The sequence below is a fragment of the Anomaloglossus baeobatrachus genome, chromosome 9 (genome assembly GCF_048569485.1).
Source record: "Anomaloglossus baeobatrachus isolate aAnoBae1 chromosome 9, aAnoBae1.hap1, whole genome shotgun sequence".
NCBI lineage: Eukaryota > Metazoa > Chordata > Amphibia > Anura > Aromobatidae > Anomaloglossus > Anomaloglossus baeobatrachus.
In genome coordinates this window covers 85,126,262-85,149,974 of record NC_134361.1, presented here as the reverse complement: position 1 = coordinate 85,149,974, position 23,713 = coordinate 85,126,262, and the positions used below count along the sequence as shown (strand labels likewise).

Sequence of the window (23,713 nt, the reverse complement as noted above, 5' to 3'; positions counted from 1 at the left end):
GGTGCCGGACGGACGGGACATCTCGCGCAGCAGTGTTCCAGGAACCAAATACTTGCAGATTCCTGGCATCCCTGCTTCCACAGCTGCGGTTCACATGCGGCCGGACGCCATCCGCCCCCCCTTAGTGTCTCTCTGGCACCTCCTCTACAGGGGCGGGGTTTCGGCTTTCGCGCCTCCACTGCTCGAGGAGACGCTCGAGCAGGGACTTTTCGCGCCCAAGATGGCGGCTTCTCAAAATTTTTCGGCCGGGCACCTCCAGCGGTCACAAGGCGCACCTCTACCAGACGGCAGAGCGGTAAGATCCTGTTTGTGACGCCAAGTTGTCGCGGGCGGAGGGGACGCTGAGCTCTCCCACTGCTCGGGTCCGGCTGCTGCTGCTGCTGCTCGGTGGTGGCGCGAGCGGTGGGCCGGATCCCGGGGATTCGAGCGGCGTTCCTCGCCCGTGAGTGAAAAGGGGGAATTGATTGTGGGGATTTGATATTGTCCGTGACGCCACCCTCGGTTGTGGTGATATTGGTGACACCACCGCTGCTCTGGACGGGGATCCCGGGAGCGATGACAGGGAGCAGCCTGGATGTTATTTCTCCCCTCCGTGGGTAGGGGGTTGGTTGTCCCGGGGCCCGGTGATGGTGTAGGGATGGATGGCAGGCGGGTTACGGGGCCTGGCGAGGTGCAGGGTCGTGGGGGCAGCGCTGTGCCGCACGGCACGGTGGTACTCACTCAGCCAGTAATTCACACAGAGTCTCTGGTCAAACAAACGGCTGGATGGACGGGTCCCACAGACGGCTGCGGTGTTTTTCCCCTGACCCCAGGTTGGTACTGTAAGTCCTTTCCTGCACCTTCCGTACGCTCCTCCTGCGCTCCGGTTTCCAGCTGGCTCCCCGGTTCGGTACCGGTGGGCCACCGCCCAGCCCCGGCTACCTACGGTTCCACCAGACTGTCTTCCCGGCTCTCGCAGACGGCCACTACCGTCTGCCTGACTGCTGCACGAGGGCCCTAGGCTCCAACCTAGGCCCCAGTCTGCGTCTGCCTCTCTGCAGACCTCCTCTCTCTTCCTCTGCCTGCACTTGTCTGAACTTTATTCCTGCCTCAGGCCAGCTAAACTCCTCGGTGGGCGTGCCCATCTGCCTGACTCCGCCCACCTGGTGTGTCTGTCTGAACCCGAGGAAGAAATCAGGTCTCACTGGGGATGACTGCTGTGAACTGCTGGGGGTGGGGGTGTGTGTGTGTTGTTACCTGTAGCCCCTGGCTTGTCCAGGGCGCCACATATATAAGAGCCCAGGCCGCTGTGTAGAATGTATAAATCACTTTATAATACTGATCTAAACGGTCGGTGTGGTGCAGATGGGTCAGATGGGTGTCTCCGTTCTCTGGCACCTCCTCTTTCGGATATCTTTGTCCTCCTTCTTCTGAAGCCTGGGTGCATGACACATCCTACGTCATGCACATGCGCCGACATTGAGGTCCCGCTCATGTGCACTACAATACTTTGATCTACCCTGCTCCAGGCAGATCAAAGTGCGTCTGCGCAGGACCTCAATGCCCACCTGTTTGCATGACGTAGGACGCGTCATGCACCCAGGCTTCAGAAGAAGGACAAAGATGGCTGAAAGAGGAGGCGCTGCACCCGGAAAAAGAAAACACCCATCTGCTCCGCACCGACCACTTAGGTAAGTATTATAAAGTGTTTTTTACGTTCTACACAGCAACCTGTGCTCTTATATACAGCATGCTAGAATTCTGTATGTAAGAGCCCAGTGGTGGTGGCCACAGTTTATAGGCCCCAAATCTGGTGACAGGTTCCCTTTAATAGTTTAGTTTAGTGAGTAGTCACAGCCAGGGAAAGGGTCTGAAGGAGATGAGGTAGTAAGGCACTGTGCCCACGGGAGAAAATACCTGTGGTTTTTCTAGATTTTCCAGATAAATCCGTAGGTTTGTGCAAGTACAGATGTTGCAGACGGGTGCCGCTGCTGCATCTCTGGGCCCACTCGGATCCGGGTTCGCTGCTGCGGCTCGAGTGGTGACCTGACCCGGGCTCGCACGGCCGTCTGTCCTCACAACCGTCGGAAAGGGGGGGATATTTACAGGGGGGGTTGTTGTGTCAGTGACGCCACCCGTGGGTTGTGGTGAAGGATGGTGACACCGCCGCTGCATGGTGATGTGGCGCCTGGGGCTGATGGAGCGTGGCAGCAAGATGGGATCCCCTCCACGGGTAGGGGAGGCGTAGTCCCGGGGCCTTAGGTCGGTACACGGGAGTAATGGCTGCTGGAAGTGGCGTGCCGGGTTGGACCGGGGGTCAGTGGTGTACTCAAGACCAGTGGTAAACCAAGTTGCCAGTGACCGGCTGCCGTTGGAGAGTGTATTCGGGTCCCACACCCGGGTTTAGTAAACAGGTGTCCCTTCCTCCTGCACTTTGTGTTTGTCTCTTCTGTCGGACGACTCCGCATGGAACGAGGAAGTCCACTCCCGATACTGAGTTTGTTTGGGAGCTGTGGCCCGCGAAATCTGACCCTTGGGATCTCTGTGGGTTCTGACGGACACCCTATCCCCCGCGTTGGGCTTCCGTTTCGCTCTCTGGGCTTCTGGAGAACAAGGCCTGAAACCTCGTCCTCTCCTGGTTGATAAACAAGGGGCATGCAACCTTCCTCGTCCTAGGGTCCAGGCACTCCGTCTGTGCACGGCCTCCAGATCGGATTCCCGCTTTCGGCACCGGCGGGCTACAACCTTGCCATGGTCCATTTAAGGTCTCCCGCGACCGGATCGCCATCACCTGTGGCCCTGTCCACTGTCTGCCACCTAGCCGGGTAGTCCAAGGACTCCTACCCCTGACTACACTTCTCTGTCAGCTCAACTCCACTTCCACTGTTAACTCCTCCTGAACTGTCTGTGTCTGACCATTGTCAAAACTGTTCTCTTCTGTTCTGTTCCCACCCCTGACACCTCAGGACCCATAGGTGGGCGTTCTCATCAGCCTGATCCCGCCCACTGGTGTGTCCTTATTATAATGAGGGGTGGCTAGGCTTTAATGGCTGTGTGTTGTACCTGGGTGTGGGTTTTGGTGGAAACAAGGAGGGTGGACACTTTTGTGACTACCTGGTTTTGCCAGGGCGTCACACAGACACTACCCATGTTATCTTATGGGATTTGGGGAGTGATGTTTCAATGCTGCGGAATTTGCACCTGCAGAAAATGCTGCGGATTTCCCGCAGCCACAAAGAACTGCATGTCAATTATTCATGCGGATTTTCCTGCAGATATACTGCTTTTCTACTATGTAGATACAGGGGGCGAAATCCGCAGGAATAATGCTCATATTTACCGCAACAATTCCGCCTGAAATCCGCAATAACTGATAGCTGCGGATTCCGAGGAGCTGCTGCGTGAACCTGCGGAAATACCTGCAGAAAATTCCGCAGGTACATTTTCTCGTGGGCACAGGGCCTAAGGTCACTGGTGCAGGTTGTAGAAGATGCAAGGAGCCTGATAACTTCTGTGAATGGTTCAAAGACTTAAAATTAGCTACATGAAGTGCAGGAGGAAGAGCGTGCATGCTATTAGGAGAAAGGGAGACATTTTCCCGCTAGATATGGTCAATTTTTTCTTTTAAATTATTGCCTAGATCATCAGCGCTGATGTTGGAGGTTGGGGCCTGTGCTCTTGGACTGAGGAGGGAATGAGAAAATTGTCAAAGTCAATTAGGATTTTTAGATAGTGAGGTGAGGAGGGAGGTGAAGTCGCTGGTTTGGAGAGATGAAGGGCAGAGTTGCATGTTTTAGGCCGCTTTCACACATCCGGCTTTTCTTCACTTTGTCGGATCCGGCGCGCTCCCATACAGTGTATACAGAACAATGGTCGCGCAACAAGCTCCGGTCACGTGCTGTCATGTGACCGGAGCATGTGACCCGGAAGTTGCGGCGCTGCCACTGTACTGTATCATACTGTACTGGCGTGCGCCGCACCCGTCAAACCGGCGAAAAGCCGGATGTGTGAGAGCGCCCTTAAAGAGAACCTGTCTACAGGTGACTGATTATTCAGTGACCTGCCTCCTTTTTTAAAATTCTGCGCTGCTCTCACCATCATTGCAGCGGCTGGTCTGCAGGTCTTCAATAAAATGGCACCGGATGAGACGCTTGCGAAGATCGAAATTTCATCTCAATGTCCTCTTCATTATTTTGAAATTTCGATCTGCGCATGTGCCGCCCTTCAGCTCCATTTTTATTGAAGACCTGCAGACTCGCAGTAAGCACACGCCGCCCACTGCAATCATGGCGGAAATTCAAAATGGAGGCAAGTCAATTACTAATTAGTGACCTGCAGTATAAACTGAAGAGGCAGATGGAAGGGCGGATAATAAGACCTTACCCACAAGTCCTGCGCCCATGCACAGAAATCGTTTGAATTTTCCACAAATGTTCAGCACCTGGAGCACCGCTGGAGAAGACGTGTCTGTAGTGTGCGACAGGGCTGCTGCTGTCTGAGCCAAGTTGTTCTGCGTATAGCAGGTGCAGCTTCATCCAGGGCGCTCTGCAGGGTTTCATTATAATGCTTGAGCAGGGGTAGGATTCAAATTTTTAACGTGTTCTCTGCAAACCCTGCACTTTTGAAAGCTATGCCCCATTCTGTAACCACACCCATTTTGTTAGCCACACCCTTTTTTGCGCACTTTCCTCAACCACAAAATACAAAGTAATTAATAATATAAACTTTCCCCTTCTTACTCTTCCCATATCTTCACTTTCCTATCAAGTACCAGTTGTTTCAGTCACTTATTTACTTGGCATAATGTATGAAAGAGTTTTTCTACAATGTTTGAAAATTATTACTAAAGGAACCTGCTCAAATTGGAACGGACGACCTTCCCCATACAGATCCCATCCCATGCAGATCCCATCCCATGCAGATTCCCTGTGGCCTCATCTCCTCTGCAGGCTCCCGTCCCATGTGGCCTCCTCTCTCCTGCAGGCTCCCGTCCATGTGGCCTCCTCTCTCCTCTGCAGGCTCCAGCCCCATGTGGCCTCCTCTCTCCCCTGCAGGCTCCAGCCCCATGTGGCCTCCTCTCTCCCCTGCAGACTCCCGTCCCATGTGGCCTCCTCTCTTCTGCAGGCTCCCGTCCCATGTGACTGCCTCTCCCCTGCAGGCTCCCGTCCCATGTGGCCTCCTCTCTCCCCTGCAGGCTCCTGTCCCATCTGGCCTCCTCTCTCCTGCAGGCTCCCGTCCCATGTGGCCTTCTCTCTCCTGCAGGCTCCCGTCCCATGTGGCCTCCTCTCTCCCCTGCAGGCTCCCGTCCCATGTGGCCTCCTCTCTCCTGCAGGCTCCCGTCCCATGTGGCCTCCTCTCTCCTGCAGGCTCCCGTCCCATGTGGCCTCCTCTCTCCCCTGCAGGCTCCCGTCCCATGTGGCCTCCTCTCTCCTGCAGGCTCCCGTTCCATGTGGCTGCCTCTCCCCTGCAGGCTCCCGTCCCATGTGGCCTCCTCTCTCCCCTGCAGGCTCCCGTCCCATGTGGCCTCCTCTCTCCTGCAGGCTCCTGTCCCATGTGGCCTCCTCTCTCTTGCAGGCTCCCGTCCCATGTGGCTGCCTCTCCCCTGCAGGCTCCCATCCCATGTGGCCTCCTCTCTCCCCTGCAGGCTCCCGTCCCATGTGGCCTCCTCTCTTCTGCAGGCTCCCGTCCCATGTGGCCTCCTCTCTCCTTCAGGCTCCCGTCCCATGTGGCCTCCTCTCTCCTGCAGGCTCCCGTTCCATGTGGCTGCCTCTTCCCTGCAGGCTCCCGTCCCATGTGGCCTCCTCTCTCCCCTGCAGGCTCCCGTCCCATGTGGCCTCCTCTCTCCTGCAGGCTCCCGTCCCATGTGGCCTCCTCTCTCCTGCAGGCTCCTGTCCCATGTGGCTGCCTCTCCCCTGCAGGCTTCCGTCCCATGTGGCCTTCTCTCTCCCCTGCAGGCTCCCGTCCCATGTGGCCTCCTCTCTCCTGCAGGCTCTCGTCCCATGTGGCCTCCTCTCTCCTGCAGGCTCCCGTCCCATGTGGCCTCCTCTCTCCCCTGCAGGCTCCCGTCCCATGTGGCCTCCTCTCCCCTGCAGGCTCCCGTCCCATGTGGCCTCCTCTCCCCTGCAGGCTCCCGTCCCATGTGGCCTCCTCTCCCCTGCAGAGTTTCATCTTCGGGTCACAGAGCGGTTATCTGCTCCAAGTACGGACGGCCTCTCCTCTGTCCTCCTCCGCAGCACTCTACATACTGATGTCGCGGGCGGAGAGGGGTTTTTGGGGAACGCCGCTTGCCTGGGGGAATCTCTGGCGCTCGGGTCCGGTGCTTCTGCTCCTCGGTGGCTCGAGCACGGGGCCGGACCCGGGGGCTCGAGCAGCGCCTCCTCGCCCACGAGTGAAAAGGGGGTAGGTTTGATGGTGGGATGTCGGTCATGACGCCACCCACGGGGTTGTGGTGATGGTGGGCACCACCGCTGCAGGTGACGGGGGTTCCCGGGAGCGATGGCGGGGAGCAGCTGAGGTGTTGGCCCCGGGGCCCCGGTTGGGGGTTTGGATGGATGGATGTTGGTGGGTAGGGGCTAGGTGCAGGTGCCGATGCGGGGAGGCAGCGCGGATGCGGGGCACTGGTGCAGCGCTGTGCCGGATGGCACTGGTGTACTCACTCAGTTAATGACAGAGTCTCTGGTAAACCAAACGGCTGGATGGACGGGGCCCACAGTCGTCTGCGGCTTCTTCACTCTCCCCGGACGGGTTGGTGGCAGCTGTCTTTCCCTGCACCTGTGTGTAAGTGTTTGACCCCTATGGATTCCCACGGGTGGTCCGCTCCCCGGCTTGTACGTGTCGGGAGAGCCCGTTTTGCCCACAGGTGCTGGCTTTTGGATCTCTGGCCATTGGCGGTGGCTCTTATCTGGACGGGTTGGGCTGTTGCCTTCTGATGGGACTTTGGTGGGAATGAACCCGAGGTCCAGACCGCAATCAGAGAATTTGACCGTTACGGCGGCTTCCGAGCCTAGTCAGGGTCTGAGTACCTTGCCTTGGTGCTTAGCTTCACTCCGCTCCCCGGTTCGGTACCGGCGGGCCAAGCCCGGCCCCGGTCCTATGGTTCCGCAGACGTCCACTAATTCCTGCAGACGGCCACCACCGTCTGTTGACCTTGCTGACTGTGCCTGGGCTCCGATCCAGACACACACAGACTTTTCCTCCTCTCACTTCCACTGTCTACTACAATCTGCTGTCTTTTCCTGCCTCCAGGCCTGTGAACGTCTCGGTGGGTGGGGCCAACCGCCTGGCTCCGCCCTACCTGGTGTGGACATCAGACACTGGAGGGAGGCAACAAGGGTTTTTGTTTGACGGGTGTTCCCTACCAGGGGAGGGGGTGTGTATGTGTGTGATGTTGAATAATGTAGCCCCAATTTACCAAAAATAAAGGTGGGGATACAAAAGAGAGAGGACCACGGATAATCAAAGTGAAATACAAGATTTATTAATTGTACATAAGGTGATACAGGACACACAGTGGAGGCAGGCTAGATGGAAACAGCCTGCTAGGAAACAACCCACAGCAATACCAGGACACACCACCAGATGGCAAACCTGCTGACAGGCAGCAATATAATGGAGGATATGTACAAGTTATAAAATAGCCCGTGAAGAGTCAAAAGGGACAGTGTGAAGAAAACAGTTATTAGTAGGAGATCTGTAGAATCCCCTAGAGAGTCCCAATGGCAAGGGGGCATAAGTAATTAATCAATATTACCTTGCGTGGGGGCGGGGCCTCACGCCCGGACACATCCACCATCTCTGCTCTGACATGACGCAAGGTAATATTGATTAATTACTTATGCCCCCTTGCCATTGGGACTCTCTAGGGGATTCTACAGATCTCCTACTAATAACTAATTGGGGCCAGTGATTACTGCAAATTCTTCATACATTTCTGGGTATTAATGGCACGTGTATTCCTATTAGTGCAGGGTGACAGTTCTTGAGAATGCGGGTACACTCATACTGTGTACACTGTATAAAGCCTGACCTATATCATGTGGGACAATGGAGAACTATGGCACAAAACAGACATCTTGTTGGCTGCCTCTTTGCAGCAATTTGGGCTTCTGCTTTACCGCACGTTGAAGCTGCAGGAAGCGCAGCACAGGACATGTGATGTGTTATACATGGCTATTTACTGCTATACAGTAACATTGGGGCTGCATTTGCCTCACAGAATGCAACAACAAAAGCAAAATCCTACAATTTCAAACATGGTGTTAAAATCCGGAACGAGAAATACAAGGTCCGGCATGCATTGCGTACAGGCGGGACTAGCCCGTCCTGACGTCAAATAGGCGTGTCCACGTCAGGATATCCTGAATGGCCATTTTGTTTTCCTTCATTTGCTTCAAGGGTACAGTGAGCAGGTGACATGTTCCCCCTGGCGAGGTCCGCGCTGTCTGTGGCCGGTAAGATGCGGGGCAGAGGCCGCTGTGTCCTCCACCATTGTCCCGGAGCGTCTGTCATCGGCGGCTATAGCTGCTCGGATCCGGCGTCCTGTTATGTGTATGAAGACATTGCTGTAGTGAAGTATAGGGCTCTCCCCGCAGGGCGCTGTCCTCTGCGCTGTATAGGGCTCTCCCCGCAGGGCACTGTCCTCTGCGCTGTATAGGGCTCTCCCCTGCGCTGTATAGGGCTCTCCCCTGCGCTGTATAGGGCTCTCCCCTGCGCTGTATAGGGCTCTCCCCTGCGCTGTATAGGGCTCTCCCCTGCGCTGTATAGGGCCCTCCCCTGCGCTGTATAGGGCCCTCCCCTGCGCTGTATAGGGCCCTCCCCTGCGCTGAATAGGGCTCTCCCCTGCGCTGTATAGGGCTCTCCCCTGCGCTGTATAGGGCTCTCCCCTGCGCTGTATAGGGCTCTCCCCTGCGCTGTATAGGGCTCTCCCCTGCGCTGTATAGGGCTCTCCCCTGCGCTGTATAGGGCTCTCCCCTGCGCTGTATAGGGCTCTCCCCTGCGCTGTATAGGGCTCTCCCCTGCGCTGTATAGGGCTCTCCCCTGCGCTGTATAGGGCTCTCCCCTGCGCTGTATAGGGCTCTCCCCTGCGCTGTATAGGGCTCTCCCCTGCGCTGTATAGGGCTCTCCCCTGCGCTGTATAGGGCTCTCCCCTGCGCTGTATAGGGCTCTCCCCTGCGCTGTATAGGGCTCTCCCCTGCGCTGTATAGGGCTCTCCCCTGCGCTGTATAGGGCTCTCCCCTGCGCTGTATAGGGCTCTCCCCTGCGCTGTATAGGGCTCTCCCCTGCGCTGTATAGGGCTCTCCCCTGCGCTGTATAGGGCTCTCCCCTGCGCTGTATAGGGCTCTCCCCTGCGCTGTATAGGGCTCTCCCCTGCGCTGTATAGGGCTCTCCCCTGCGCTGTATAGGGCTCTCCCCTGCGCTGTATAGGGCTCTCCCCTGCGCTGTATAGGGCTCTCCCCTGCGCTGTATAGGGCTCTCCCCTGCGCTGTATAGGGCTCTCCCCTGCGCTGTATAGGGCTCTCCCCTGCGCTGTATAGGGCTCTCCCCTGCGCTGTATAGGGCTCTCCCCTGCGCTGTATAGGGCTCTCCCCTGCGCTGTATAGGGCTCTCCCCTGCGCTGTATAGGGCTCTCCCCTGCGCTGTATAGGGCTCTCCCCTGCGCTGTATAGGGCTCTCCCCTGCGCTGTATAGGGCTCTCCCCTGCGCTGTATAGGGCTCTCCCCTGCGCTGTATAGGGCTCTCCCCTGCGCTGTATAGGGCTCTCCCCTGCGCTGTATAGGGCTCTCCCCTGCGCTGTATAGGGCTCTCCCCTGCGCTGTATAGGGCTCTCCCCTGCGCTGTATAGGGCTCTCCCCTGCGCTGTATAGGGCTCTCCCCTGCGCTGTATAGGGCTCTCCCCTGCGCTGTATAGGGCTCTCCCCTGCGCTGTATAGGGCTCTCCCCTGCGCTGTATAGGGCTCTCCCCTGCGCTGTATAGGGCTCTCCCCTGCGCTGTATAGGGCTCTCCCCTGCGCTGTATAGGGCTCTCCCCTGCGCTGTATAGGGCTCTCCCCTGCGCTGTATAGGGCTCTCCCCTGCGCTGTATAGGGCTCTCCCCTGCGCTGTATAGGGCTCTCCCCTGCGCTGTATAGGGCTCTCCCCTGCGCTGTATAGGGCTCTCCCCTGCGCTGTATAGGGCTCTCCCCTGCGCTGTATAGGGCTCTCCCCTGCGCTGTATAGGGCTCTCCCCTGCGCTGTATAGGGCTCTCCCCTGCGCTGTATAGGGCTCTCCCCTGCGCTGTATAGGGCTCTCCCCTGCGCTGTATAGGGCTCTCCCCTGCGCTGTATAGGGCTCTCCCCTGCGCTGTATAGGGCTCTCCCCTGCGCTGTATAGGGCTCTCCCCTGCGCTGTATAGGGCTCTCCCCTGCGCTGTATAGGGCTCTCCCCTGCGCTGTATAGGGCTCTCCCCTGCGCTGTATAGGGCTCTCCCCTGCGCTGTATAGGGCTCTCCCCTGCGCTGTATAGGGCTCTCCCCTGCGCTGTATAGGGCTCTCCCCTGCGCTGTATAGGGCTCTCCCCTGCGCTGTATAGGGCTCTCCCCTGCGCTGTATAGGGCTCTCCCCTGCGCTGTATAGGGCTCTCCCCTGCGCTGTATAGGGCTCTCCCCTGCGCTGTATAGGGCTCTCCCCTGCGCTGTATAGGGCTCTCCCCTGCGCTGTATAGGGCTCTCCCCTGCGCTGTATAGGGCTCTCCCCTGCGCTGTATAGGGCTCTCCCCTGCGCTGTATAGGGCTCTCCCCTGCGCTGTATAGGGCTCTCCCCTGCGCTGTATAGGGCTCTCCCCTGCGCTGTATAGGGCTCTCCCCTGCGCTGTATAGGGCTCTCCCCGCAAGGCGCTGTCCTCTGCGCTGTATAGGGCTCTCCTCTGCGCTGTATAGGGCTCTCCTCTGCGCTGTATAGGGCTCTCCTCTGCGCTGTATAGGGCTCTCCCCTGCGCTGTATAGGGCTCTCCCCGCAGGGCGCTGTCCTCTGCGCTGTATAGGGCTCTCCCCTGCGCTGTATAGGGCTCTCCCCTGCGCTGTATAGGGCTCTCCCCTGCGCTGTATAGGGCTCTCCCCTGCGCTGTATAGGGCTCTCCCCTGCGCTGTATAGGGCTCTCCCCTGCGCTGTATAGGGCTCTCCCCTGCGCTGTATAGGGCTCTCCTCTGCGCTGTATAGGGCTCTCCTCTGCGCTGTATAGGGCTCTCCCCGCAGGGCGCTCTCCCCTGCGCTGTATAGGGCTCTCCCCTGCGCTGTATAGGGCTCTCCCCTGCGCTGTATAGGGCTCTCCCCGCAGGGCGCTGTCCTCTGCGCTGTATAGGGCTCTCCCCTGCGCTGTATAGGGCTCTCCCCTGCGCTGTATAGGGCTCTCCCCTGCGCTGTATAGGGCTCTCCCCTGCGCTGTATAGGGCTCTCCCCTGCGCTGTATAGGGCTCTCCCCTGCGCTGTATAGGGCTCTCCCCTGCGCTGTATAGGGCTCTCCCCTGCGCTGTATAGGGCTCTCCCCGCAGGGCGCTCTCCCCTGCGCTGTATAGGGCTCTCCTCTGCGCTGTATAGGGCTCTCCCCGCAGGGCGCTGTCCTCTGCGCTGTATAGGGCTCTCCCCTGCGCTGTATAGGGCTCTCCCCTGCGCTGTATAGGGCTCTCCCCTGCGCTGTATAGGGCTCTCCCCTGCGCTGTATAGGGCTCTCCCCTGCGCTGTATAGGGCTCTCCCCTGCGCTGTATAGGGCTCTCCCCTGCGCTGTATAGGGCTCTCCCCTGCGCTGTATAGGGCTCTCCCCTGCGCTGTATAGGGCTCTCCCCTGCGCTGTATAGGGCTCTCCCCTGCGCTGTATAGGGCTCTCCCCTGCGCTGTATAGGGCTCTCCTCTGCGCTGTATAGGGCTCTCCCCGCAGGGCGCTCTCCCCTGCGCTGTATAGGGCTCTCCCCTGCGCTGTATAGGGCTCTCCCCTGCGCTGTATAGGGCTCTCCCCTGCGCTGTATAGGGCTCTCCCCTGCGCTGTATAGGGCTCTCCCCTGCGCTGTATAGGGCTCTCCCCTGCGCTGTATAGGGCTCTCCCCTGCGCTGTATAGGGCTCTCCCCTGCGCTGTATAGGGCTCTCCCCGCAAGGCGCTGTCCTCTGCGCTGTATAGGGCTGTCCTCTGCGCTGTATAGGGCTGTCCTCTGCGCTGTATAGGGCTGTCCTCTGCGCTGTATAGGGCTGTCCTCTGCGCTGTATAGGGCTCTCCTCTGCGCTGTATAGGGCTCTCCCCGCAGGGCGCTGTCCTCTGCGCTGTATAGGGCTCTCCCCTGCGCTGTATAGGGCTCTCCCCTGCGCTGTATAGGGCTCTCCTCTGCGCTGTATAGGGCTCTCCCCGCAGGGCGCTGTCCTCTGCGCTGTATAGGGCTCTCCTCTGCGCTGTATAGGGCTCTCCTCTGCGCTGTATAGGGCTCTCCTCTGCGCTGTATAGGGCTCTCCCCGCAGGGCGCTGTCCCCTGCGCTGTATAGGGCTCTCCCCTGCGCTGTATAGGGCTCTCCCCTGCGCTGTATAGGGCTCTCCCCTGCGCTGTATAGGGCTCTCCCCTGCGCTGTATAGGGCTCTCCCCTGCGCTGTATAGGGCTCTCCCCTGCGCTGTATAGGGCTCTCCCCGCAGGGCGCTCTCCCCTGCGCTGTATAGGGCTCTCCCCTGCGCTGTATAGGGCTCTCCCCTGCGCTGTATAGGGCTCTCCCCTGCGCTGTATAGGGCTCTCCTCTGCGCTGTATAGGGCTCTCCTCTGCGCTGTATAGGGCTCTCCCCGCAGGGCGCTCTCCCCTGCGCTGTATAGGGCTCTCCCCTGCGCTGTATAGGGCTCTCCCCTGCGCTGTATAGGGCTCTCCCCTGCGCTGTATAGGGCTCTCCCCTGCGCTGTATAGGGCTCTCCCCGCAAGGCGCTGTCCTCTGCGCTGTATAGGGCTCTCCTCTGCGCTGTATAGGGCTCTCCTCTGCGCTGTATAGGGCTCTCCTCTGCGCTGTATAGGGCTCTCCTCTGCGCTGTATAGGGCTCTCCTCTGCGCTGTATAGGGCTCTCCTCTGCGCTGTATAGGGCTCTCCTCTGCGCTGTATAGGGCTCTCCTCTGCGCTGTATAGGGCTCTCCTCTGCGCTGTATAGGGCTCTCCTCTGCGCTGTATAGGGCTCTCCCCGCAGGGCGCTCTCCCCTGCGCTGTATAGGGCTCTCCCCTGCGCTGTATAGGGCTCTCCCCTGCGCTGTATAGGGCTCTCCCCTGCGCTGTATAGGGCTCTCCTCTGCGCTGTATAGGGCTCTCCCCGCAGGGCGCTGTCCTCTGCGCTGTATAGGGCTCTCCCCTGCGCTGTATAGGGCTTTCCTCTGCGCTGTATAGGGCTTTCCTCTGCGCTGTATAGGGCTTTCCTCTGCGCTGTATAGGGCTCTCCTCTGCGCTGTATAGGGCTCTCCTCTGCGCTGTATAGGGCTCTCCTCTGCGCTGTATAGGGCTCTCCTCTGCGCTGTATAGGGCTCTCCTCTGCGCTGTATAGGGCTCTCCTCTGCGCTGTATAGGGCTCTCCTCTGCGCTGTATAGGGCTCTCCTCTGCGCTGTATAGGGCTCTCCTCTGCGCTGTATAGGGCTCTCCTCTGCGCTGTATAGGGCTCTCCTCTGCGCTGTATAGGGCTCTCCTCTGCGCTGTATAGGGCTCTCCTCTGCGCTGTATAGGGCTCTCCTCTGCGCTGTATAGGGCTCTCCTCTGCGCTGTATAGGGCTCTCCTCTGCGCTGTATAGGGCTCTCCTCTGCGCTGTATAGGGCTCTCCCCTGCGCTGTATAGGGCTCTCCCCGCAGGGCGCTGTCCCCTGCGCTGTATAGGGCTCTCCCCTGCGCTGTATAGGGCTCTCCCCTGCGCTGTATAGGGCTCTCCCCTGCGCTGTATAGGGCTCTCCCCTGCGCTGTATAGGGCTCTCCCCTGCGCTGTATAGGGCTCTCCCCTGCGCTGTATAGGGCTCTCCCCTGCGCTGTATAGGGCTCTCCCCTGCGCTGTATAGGGCTCTCCCCTGCGCTGTATAGGGCTCTCCCCTGCGCTGTATAGGGCTCTCCCCTGCGCTGTATAGGGCTCTCCCCTGCGCTGTATAGGGCTCTCCCCTGCGCTGTATAGGGCTCTCCCCTGCGCTGTATAGGGCTCTCCCCTGCGCTGTATAGGGCTCTCCCCTGCGCTGTATAGGGCTCTCCCCTGCGCTGTATAGGGCTCTCCCCTGCGCTGTATAGGGCTCTCCCCTGCGCTGTATAGGGCTCTCCCCTGCGCTGTATAGGGCTCTCCCCTGCGCTGTATAGGGCTCTCCCCTGCGCTGTATAGGGCTCTCCCCTGCGCTGTATAGGGCTCTCCCCTGCGCTGTATAGGGCTCTCCCCTGCGCTGTATAGGGCTCTCCCCTGCGCTGTATAGGGCTCTCCCCTGCGCTGTATAGGGCTCTCCCCTGCGCTGTATAGGGCTCTCCCCTGCGCTGTATAGGGCTCTCCCCTGCGCTGTATAGGGCTCTCCCCTGCGCTGTATAGGGCTCTCCCCTGCGCTGTATAGGGCTCTCCCCTGCGCTGTATAGGGCTCTCCCCTGCGCTGTATAGGGCTCTCCCCTGCGCTGTATAGGGCTCTCCCCTGCGCTGTATAGGGCTCTCCCCTGCGCTGTATAGGGCTCTCCCCTGCGCTGTATAGGGCTCTCCCCTGCGCTGTATAGGGCTCTCCCCTGCGCTGTATAGGGCTCTCCCCTGCGCTGTATAGGGCTCTCCCCTGCGCTGTATAGGGCTCTCCCCTGCGCTGTATAGGGCTCTCCCCTGCGCTGTATAGGGCTCTCCCCTGCGCTGTATAGGGCTCTCCCCTGCGCTGTATAGGGCTCTCCCCTGCGCTGTATAGGGCTCTCCCCTGCGCTGTATAGGGCTCTCCCCTGCGCTGTATAGGGCTCTCCCCTGCGCTGTATAGGGCTCTCCCCTGCGCTGTATAGGGCTCTCCCCTGCGCTGTATAGGGCTCTCCCCTGCGCTGTATAGGGCTCTCCCCTGCGCTGTATAGGGCTCTCCCCTGCGCTGTATAGGGCTCTCCCCTGCGCTGTATAGGGCTCTCCCCTGCGCTGTATAGGGCTCTCCCCTGCGCTGTATAGGGCTCTCCCCTGCGCTGTATAGGGCTCTCCCCTGCGCTGTATAGGGCTCTCCCCTGCGCTGTATAGGGCTCTCCCCTGCGCTGTATAGGGCTCTCCCCTGCGCTGTATAGGGCTCTCCCCTGCGCTGTATAGGGCTCTCCCCTGCGCTGTATAGGGCTCTCCCCGCGGGGCGCTGTCGGCTGCGCCGTGTGGGGCTGTCATTGCTCGGCAGAGATCATGTGTGGAGCCCTAGCTCACTGCCTGTGTCCGGTGTGCTGGGCCTGCCCTTACTCTAGTTCTCTAGTAAACCAGCAGTAGGTGGGATCTGTATCGGCTGTCAGGCCCTATCCCCTTGGAGGCCAGTGTGCCCTTTATTGCCCTTCTGACTGTGTATTGAAGACAAGCTCAGTATTCTCAGGACACTGCTCTTATTTCTAGAATGATGCAGCTACACTGCGTTTATGTTGTGCGGCTGAGTATTGCTGTGACGCTGCTGTAGTGCACTGTAATGCAGGGGACGTGCAAGGTGCAGCCATAAGTCTGTACCTGGTTAGCTTTGTTTGCTCCCTGCCCGTGGCTTTAGGCTGCAGTGCGGCCCCTTCATCTACATTATATTGTGATGCAGCAGTAACATACCGTGAGCTTTGGCTCCATAACCCGAACCACAGCCAAAGTTATGTAGCCCCAGCATGGAAGTTTCATTGATTGCTATAGACAACATCCCCCAGTTGTTACCTGCCGAGTAGTGATGAGTACTGTATGTAATTGTGACTGTGCTGACTGGTGTACTTACACTTGTGTATTTATGGTTGTGACAATGAAGGCTAGTGTCGGAAGCATCCAGATCCAGATGCTGGCAAACCACAGATCCTGCTCTGCGTCTCCTGCCCCCTCAAAGCCAGCACTTTACAGAGCGCTGGTATGGCACTCCTCCTATTCACAGGACCTGTCCCCTGCCCCCTCAGAGCTAGCACTTTACAAAGCTCTGCTATGGCACTCCTCCTATTCACAGGACCTGTCCCCTGCGTCGCGTCTCCTGCCCCCTCAGAGCCAGCACTTTACAGAGCGCTGGTATGGCACTCCTCCTATTCACAGGACCTGTCCCCTGCCCCCTCAGAGCTAGCACTTTACAAAGCTCTGATATGGCACTCCTCCTATTCACAGGACCTGTCCCCTGCGTCTCCTGCCCCCTCAGAGCCAGCACTCTACAAAGCTCTGGTGTGGCACTCCTCCTATTCACAGGACCTGTCCCCTGCGTCTCCTGCCACCTCAGAGCCAGCACTTTACAAAGCTCTGCTATGGCACTCCTCCTATTCACAGGACCTGTCCCCTGCGTCTCCTGCCCCCTCAGAGCCAGCACTCTACAAAGCTCTGGTATGGCACTCCTCCTATTCACAGGACCTGTCCCCTGCGTCTCCTGCCCCCTCAGAGCCAGCACTTTACAAAGCTCTGCTATGGCACTCCTCCTATTCACAGGACCTGTCCCCTGCGTCTCCTGCCCCCTCAGAGCCAGCACTCTACAAAGCTCTGGTGTGGCACTCCTCCTATTCACAGGACCTGTCCCCTGCGTCTCCTGCCCCCTCAGAGCCAGCACTTTACAAAGCTCTGGTATGGCACTCCTCCTATTCACAGGACCTGTCCCCTGCGTCGCCTGCCCCCTCAGAGCCAGCACTTTACAAAGCTCTGGTGTGGCACTCCTCCTATTCAGAGGACCTGTCCCCTGCGTCGCCTGCCCCCTCAGAGCCAGCACTTTACAAAGCTTTGGTGTGGCACTCCTCCTATTCAGAGGACCTGTCCCCTGTGTCTCCTGCCCCCTCAGAGCGAGCACTTTACAAAGCTCTGGTGTGGCACTTCTCCTATTCACAGGACCTGTCCCCTGCGTCGCCTGCCCCCTCAGAGCCAGCACTTTACAAAGCTCTGGTGTGGCACTCCTCCTATTCACAGGTCAGAGGCATCAGGCCGGCTTCCTATCCCTCCATTGAAATATGCAATAAATATGGATTTCAGGCTATGGAATTTCTTGTATATCTACGCCACTAAGCTTGATAGAGATTATACAATCATTATAAATAACCTGTTCTCATGCAGTGATGGCAGTATTTTTTATTTGCTTATGTAGCGCCATCATATTCCGTAGCGCTGTACAAACATCATCACTGTCCCCATCAGGGCTGACAATCTACACATCAGTATGTGTTTAAAGTGTAAGGAAATTTGAGTAAAGTCAAGAAGGCACAGAGAGAACAAACCCTTCTAGCAGATGTTGTCCATGGTGGGATTTGCTACCCACTGAGCCACTGGCTACCCAGATAGATGGGTGTAACATCTGCCTCTGAATCCTGACAGATTTAATACATATGAACATGGCCTGAGAACAATTCTTAACATTTTATGGTTGGAATCTTTTTTTATCCTTAGATTCTTAGTATCTTTACTGAAATTTCATGTGATCTTCATTTTGAAAGGCAGCAGGTATCGTGTGCAGGACCTCCCCCCCCACAATATAACATCTTGGTGCCCTGCCTGCTAGTGATCAGATGAGTTGCCTGGGAATGATATGATGCGTATACTTTTCTTCTATCTTGTAGCTCGCGGCGTGCAGAGATCGCTCTCCAGACAGACACATCATAGAGCTGCTCCTGACTTTCATGACAAGTATGGAAGCCTGATTCTGGCATCTGGAGCTTTGTTCTGTGTCTCCATCTGGAGCTATGTAAGTATTGGGGGTGACAGGCTATGAAAGACATATGGCTGTGAATACAGGGATTGTCCTTATACTTGTGATTTTAAAGGGGTTGTCCACTACTTTGACATTGATGCCCTATAATTAGGATAGGTCATAATTGTCTGATCGGCCGGGGTCTGACATGCTGCACCCCTGCCGATCAGCTGTTTTTGGTCCCGATGGCAGCAGGCGGCCGCAAATGCTCAGTTCCGGAGCTGCTCCGTATTCTAACAAGAAATATGTATATTCTTGTAAAAACAACAAAGTACTCGTTTGGTATAGCCACTTCCAGAACCACTTGACCTATAAAATGGTCAGTGAACACCATAGAAAAAGTGGCAAAAGGTTTCCTAAAACTGAAAAAAGTGGATTAAAATGCGATCAAAAAGATGAATGTAAGTAAAAATGATACAGCTGAAAACATCTTGTCCTGCAAAAAACAAGCCACCAAACGGCTCAATCAGTAGAAAAAGAAAAACGTTAGTTATTCGAATAGAGCGATGCAAAAACAAGTCTTTATAAAATTTGTTTTTGTTGTGCAGAATCAGTCTCATTAATTTTACCACACACTGAATGGCATTTAAAAAAAACAAACCTTGAATTGCTGGTGTTTTTCATTCTGCTACTAAAATAAGAATACGATCAATCTTTTGCCCAAAAAGTGATACCAATAAAAAATCAACTCGTCCTACAAAAAAAACAAGCCCTCACATTCAACAGAAAAATAGCTCTCAAAATCATGGCAAAGCAAAAACATGAATAAAAGTAATTTTTTACTGTGTGATACACCTTCTTCCCACCAGCTTGAGATGGTCTTCAATTTTAATTTGAAGTAGGTTCCTGCCTGCCCATAAAATTGTAGGCTTTAAAGGGAGGGAACGAACCAATCAGGATTTTCGTATATAAGCTACAGCCAGTGCTGTACTGGCTCTATCAGGCTGATTCTCTACATCCCATTAGTGGTCAGCTCGGATGTATAGGTTTTCAATTCCAAGAAAGTAAAGTTTTAAAAATCGGCAGCGGCTTGAGTGGTAACTGCAAAGGAGCAGATAATATCTGGGGGGGTATTCATATGATTTCCCCCCCGTCCGCCTGCCTGTTGTTCCTCCCTCTCTCTGTACACTATGCTAATGTTACTATTCATCTTTTTCATCACTAAGATGGTGTCGGAGTTGGCGCCTGCACATAGCGCTTATCTCCGACGCCATCTTTGTGAAGATCTTGTTACCCCCCGCTATTTTATTCTTGTGCATGCGCCCTCGCATCTTCTGCTCTTGTTGTGTCCGCAACATTGAAAACCCACAGCAACTAACAATTTGTTGCACATCACACGTACTTACCTGCCTAGCGATGTCGCTTTGGCCGGCGAACCGCCTCCTTTCTAAGGGGGCGGTTCGTGCGGTGTCACAGCAACGTCACTCAGCAGCCGTCCAATAAAAGCAGAGGGGCGGAGAGCAGCCGAAAGAAAGTGACGCCCACCTCGTTGCCGGAGGATGCAGGTAAGGTGGTGTTCCTCGTTCATGCGGTGTCACACGTAGCATGTAAAGCCCCTTTTAGGCTCGAGGATGCAACACTTGTTCAGGGAGCAGGGTAATAAAATGGCTCTGGTTGTGTGATGGAGCCAGGGATGAGGGGCTTGATGTGGTGCACAAGCAAGCTTCAAAGGGAAATTACATTTGATGCAGAATCTATTTGAGCATTCTGTACAAATGAAACCAATAAATGAGGAATATGTAATGTCTTGGAAGGACTTTGGCCCCTGTAACCTGGGAAACCCTGACTTTTATATGGTTCTGGTGATTTTATTGCCATTGTGCTTTTGTCATCCTTCATCTCTCTAAGTGGTGACTTTCAGATACTGTACCGATATGAAACCCTAAAGCTAATTATAATCTCCTTATTTTAATGCTGAGTTATGGATCAGTATAGTCCTGTGTTTTATTGGTGCTTGTTGACTTTGTGTCTATTCCCATTTTAGGTGATAACGCAAACTGGAATTTGCTGGAATCTGTCTCCGGTTGGTAAAGTCACCCCGAAGGAATGGAAGGACCAATAGAACAGACACCACTGTCCTAGACTTTTAACAAGTGTGTGTGCTTTGTATATACCTTATATGCAACCTCATTGTCCCTTCACATGGTGGGGAGGACTCTGCTGTAATAAATATGGAACAAAATGGCAATGTAAGAGTATTTCTTTCTCAATCGGCAATGTATTACAAATGTCAATTCTGTGGTTGTGTTCTCTTATTTCATATAGTCCAAAATACGGTATTTTTTTGAAACAATAAGACGCACTGGACCATAAGGCGCACCCTGGTTTTAGAGGAAAATAAAATTAAGCAAAAAGTGTGGTCATGACACACTGTTATGGGGTGAGGATCTGCTGCTGACACTTATGGGGGTAATGTCCCCAAATTCTCTAACTAAGGTACCCCATCCTGGTAATGATTCTCTTGCCTTGTATATACCCCCCATTCTGGTATATACCCCCATTCTGGTATACGGCTTGCATCCTGTGGCGCACAAAAAAACCCCAAATGTTTACTCTCCTTTCCTCACTCCAGCAGCATCGCTCGTCATCCTGTCAGTGCCAGCAGCAGCGCCGCTGACCTGTGTGGAGCCGATCACTGTTCCCTGCAGTATCGGTGTGTGTGTGTGCGTGTGCACACACGCACAGTGTTGACATAATCGCTGTGCTCACCGCTCTACACATCAGCGGGCAGGCATACAGGAGGTCATCTCAATGCTGCAGTGACCAGTGAGTATACTGTACTTATTCACTGCCCCCCGTGCAGGGGGCAGTGAATATAGCTGCACATGATCATTCCAGGCTGTAGTTGCCAGGGGTGATCACGTGAGTTGGCTAATTATGCGCGCATCTCCCACCCATCATCTTGCCCACCTGTCAGCTCTGGTTTCAGCGCTGAGAGATGATGGGCGGGAGGATGCATGCATGCATATGAAATGAGCGTGGTCACGGCAGGCGCTGCTACAGCCTGCACATGCCACCGATTACCTGCTCCACCTCAGCACCCTCATTCCCCACAGCCATGCCCTACATTCAGACTAAGACACACACACACACACACACACACACACACACACACACACACACACACACACACACACACTCTTTCCCCTAACATTTGGGGGGGGGGAAAAGTGCGTCTGCAGATACAGAAATGGTATAACAACCTTGCAGGTAAAATGTGCATAGTTGTAGCAATTCAGAGACTGAGTGCAGCACTAATGGGTATGTATGATAGGCCAGTACTTACCGTATTTTTCAGACCATAAGACGCACTTTTTTTCCCCCCCAAATGTTGGGGGTGCGTCTTTATGGTCTGACTATAGGGCTGCGGCCGGGAATGAGGGTGGAGCGGGTCATCGGGGGCACGAGCAGGCAGTAGCAGCGCCTGCCGTGACCACGTGGGCTCGCTCATTACATATGCACGCCTATCCTCCTGCCCATTTCTCAGCGCAGAAGCCGGTGCTGACAGGTGGGCGGGAGGACGAGCGGGGACGCGTGCACAGTAAAGAGCCTGTCCGCATGATCACCCCTGGCAATTACAGCCTGGAGTGATCATGTGCTGCTGTATTCACTGCTCCCCGCGCGTCATCATCAGCGCGGGGTGCAGTGAATCAGTGCACTCACCCGTCCCCGTGTGTGGCGCCGTCTCCCTGCAGCACGCGATGTCTTCCTGTCTGTGCCGGTCAGCTGATCGGCACAGACAGGAAGACATCGCGATGCTGCAAGGGAACTGCTCCACACACAGGTCAGTGGCGCAGAGATGAAGATGATCGGTGCTGCAGGGAGTGAGGAACAGGTGAGTATAAACGTTTGTTTTTTTTTTTTTCTCTGTGCTATAGGATACAGGCCATATACCAGGATGGTATATGAGTACGATGGGGGCATATAGCAGGATGGGGGGGGTATATGAGCAGGATGGATGGATGGGGGGTATATGAACAGGATGGATGGATGAGGGGGCGGTGTGTATATGAACAGGATGGATGGGGGGGGGGGTATATGAACAGGATGGATGGATGGGGGGGGGGTATATGAACAGGATGGATGGATGGGGGGGGGGGGTATATGAACAGGATGGATGGATATGGGGGGGGGGTATATGAACAGGATGGATGGATGGGGGGGGGGGTATATGAACAGGATGGATGGGGGGGGGGGGGGTATATGAACAGGATGGATGGATGGGGGGGGGGGGGTATATGAACAGGATGGATGGATGGGGGGGGGGGGGTATATGAACAGGATGGATGGATGGGGGGGGGTATATGAACAGGATGGATGGGGGGGGTATATGAACAGGATGGATGGATGGGGGGGGTATATGAACAGGATGGATGGGGCATATGAGCAGGATGGGAGTTTATAGCAGGATCATATACAAGGCAGGAGGATCATTACCAGGATGGGGTACCTTAGTAGAGAATTTGGGGACATTACCCCCATAACAGTGTCAGCAGCAGATCCTCGCCCCATAACAATGTGTCATGACCACATTTTTTTGCTTAGTTTTATTTTCCTATTTTCCTCCTCTAAAACCAGGGTGCGTCTTATAGTCCGAAAAATACGGTATGTAAATGGAGACGTTCACATGTGGTCTTTAAGATATTATGAAGACATATATTTTTTAAAGTTGTCAGGCTTGAGAAGTCTCGCAGCCTGCTGAATGGCGTCTGTGCGTTGCACACAGTAACATCTTCCCAATGCAAGCTGGTCACATGACCAAATGTGCAATTTGGATATTTGCGGTCAAAAGCTGACTACACATTTTGCTTCCTCCCAGATGACCATGAGTTTACTTGTCTTTTCATGTATCAATAGATTTTAAATATCCTTTAACTAAAGTGTGACTGGATGCAGGACTTTATGTAGTATTATAACTCCGGTGGTCAATAGGGTAGAGCACAACCTGTAGACAGGCGTGATGCGGACTTTCATTTTCTGCAGTATTTCAGAGTATATACGGTTTTGCAGCTAAAATAAGGAAATTGAAGAGGCAAAAAATTGGATGCAGGCACATTATAGCAGAGAAGGAGTCACACAAGGGCCTGATGGCATAAAGGCAGTGAGAGAGGAACATTATTCAACTAATCTGGAACATGACTATAGATGGCGTGATCAGTGCTGGCTGCTGCAGAACCCCAGATAAATGGTAATAATATGCGAAGATAGGGTTAATCCGTGCTGCCAGTGAAGAAATAATCACTGAAGATTAGTTGAGAGAAAACGTGATTTTTATTCTACGCGTATCTGAGACATGACTCCTTCAGGAACAAAAATCAGTAATGTCCCTTTACGATTTATCTGGTTTGTTGTGGGTAATGATGAGTTTTGAGATACTCTGATTCGTGATACGAGAACTGTCTAATACTCGCGTAATGCATTCCGAATAGTGTGTAATGAAAGTCCTTGAGGAACACTCGCAATGTAACAACCCGAAAGCCGCACTATTCATGCGAGTAGCAAATAGTATGGCATTTGGGTTACTCGTTACAATGCGAGTATTCCCAATTGACTTGCATTGCATGCGCTATTCGAAATGGATATGCAAGTATTAGACAGTATGTGTTACAAGTATCGCAAATCTGAGTATTTCAAAACTCGCTCATCGTAAGTTGTAGGCTTTTTTTTGTAATATATTTAGTATGAAAAGGGTGGGGAAAAAAACACTACCTCTTCTTCAAAGCAAGACAGTAAAGACATAACATGCATTTTCTGCAACCCAGTACAAAGAATGAAAACATGCAACAGGTAAGAGAACCTATTCCAACCATATCAAACAGTCTTCTGTACAGTGTTGACATGTGCTGCTCCTTCCAGCCCTCCCCTCACTTATTCTAGATTTCAGGTCTTTAGAACTTCTTTCTTAAG

General features: G+C 55.0%; 1 protein-coding gene across 1 annotated transcript; it reads left to right on the top strand.

Annotated features, from left to right (window-relative positions):
- The first annotated feature begins 8,324 nt into the window (after nucleotides 1-8,324).
- On the top strand, nucleotides 8,325-19,994 carry COX7B (cytochrome c oxidase subunit 7B). The gene is made up of 3 exons (XM_075322687.1): nucleotides 8,325-8,429; nucleotides 17,676-17,800; nucleotides 19,791-19,994. The coding sequence occupies exons 1-3, from the start codon at nucleotides 8,393-8,395 to the stop codon at nucleotides 19,866-19,868; spliced, it is 240 nt and encodes a 79-aa protein (XP_075178802.1). The 5' UTR covers nucleotides 8,325-8,392; the 3' UTR covers nucleotides 19,869-19,994.
- The last annotated feature ends 3,719 nt before the right edge of the window (nucleotides 19,995-23,713 follow it).

Coding starts and splice junctions, on each gene's coding strand:
- COX7B (XM_075322687.1), top strand. CDS start 8,393: ATGTTCCCCCTGGCGAGGTCCGCGCTGTCTGTGGCCG. Junction 8,430..17,675: donor GTCCGCGCTGTCTGTGGCCG/GTAAGATGCGGG, acceptor TCTATCTTGTAG/CTCGCGGCGTGCAGAGATCG. Junction 17,801..19,790: donor GTGTCTCCATCTGGAGCTAT/GTAAGTATTGGG, acceptor TTCCCATTTTAG/GTGATAACGCAAACTGGAAT.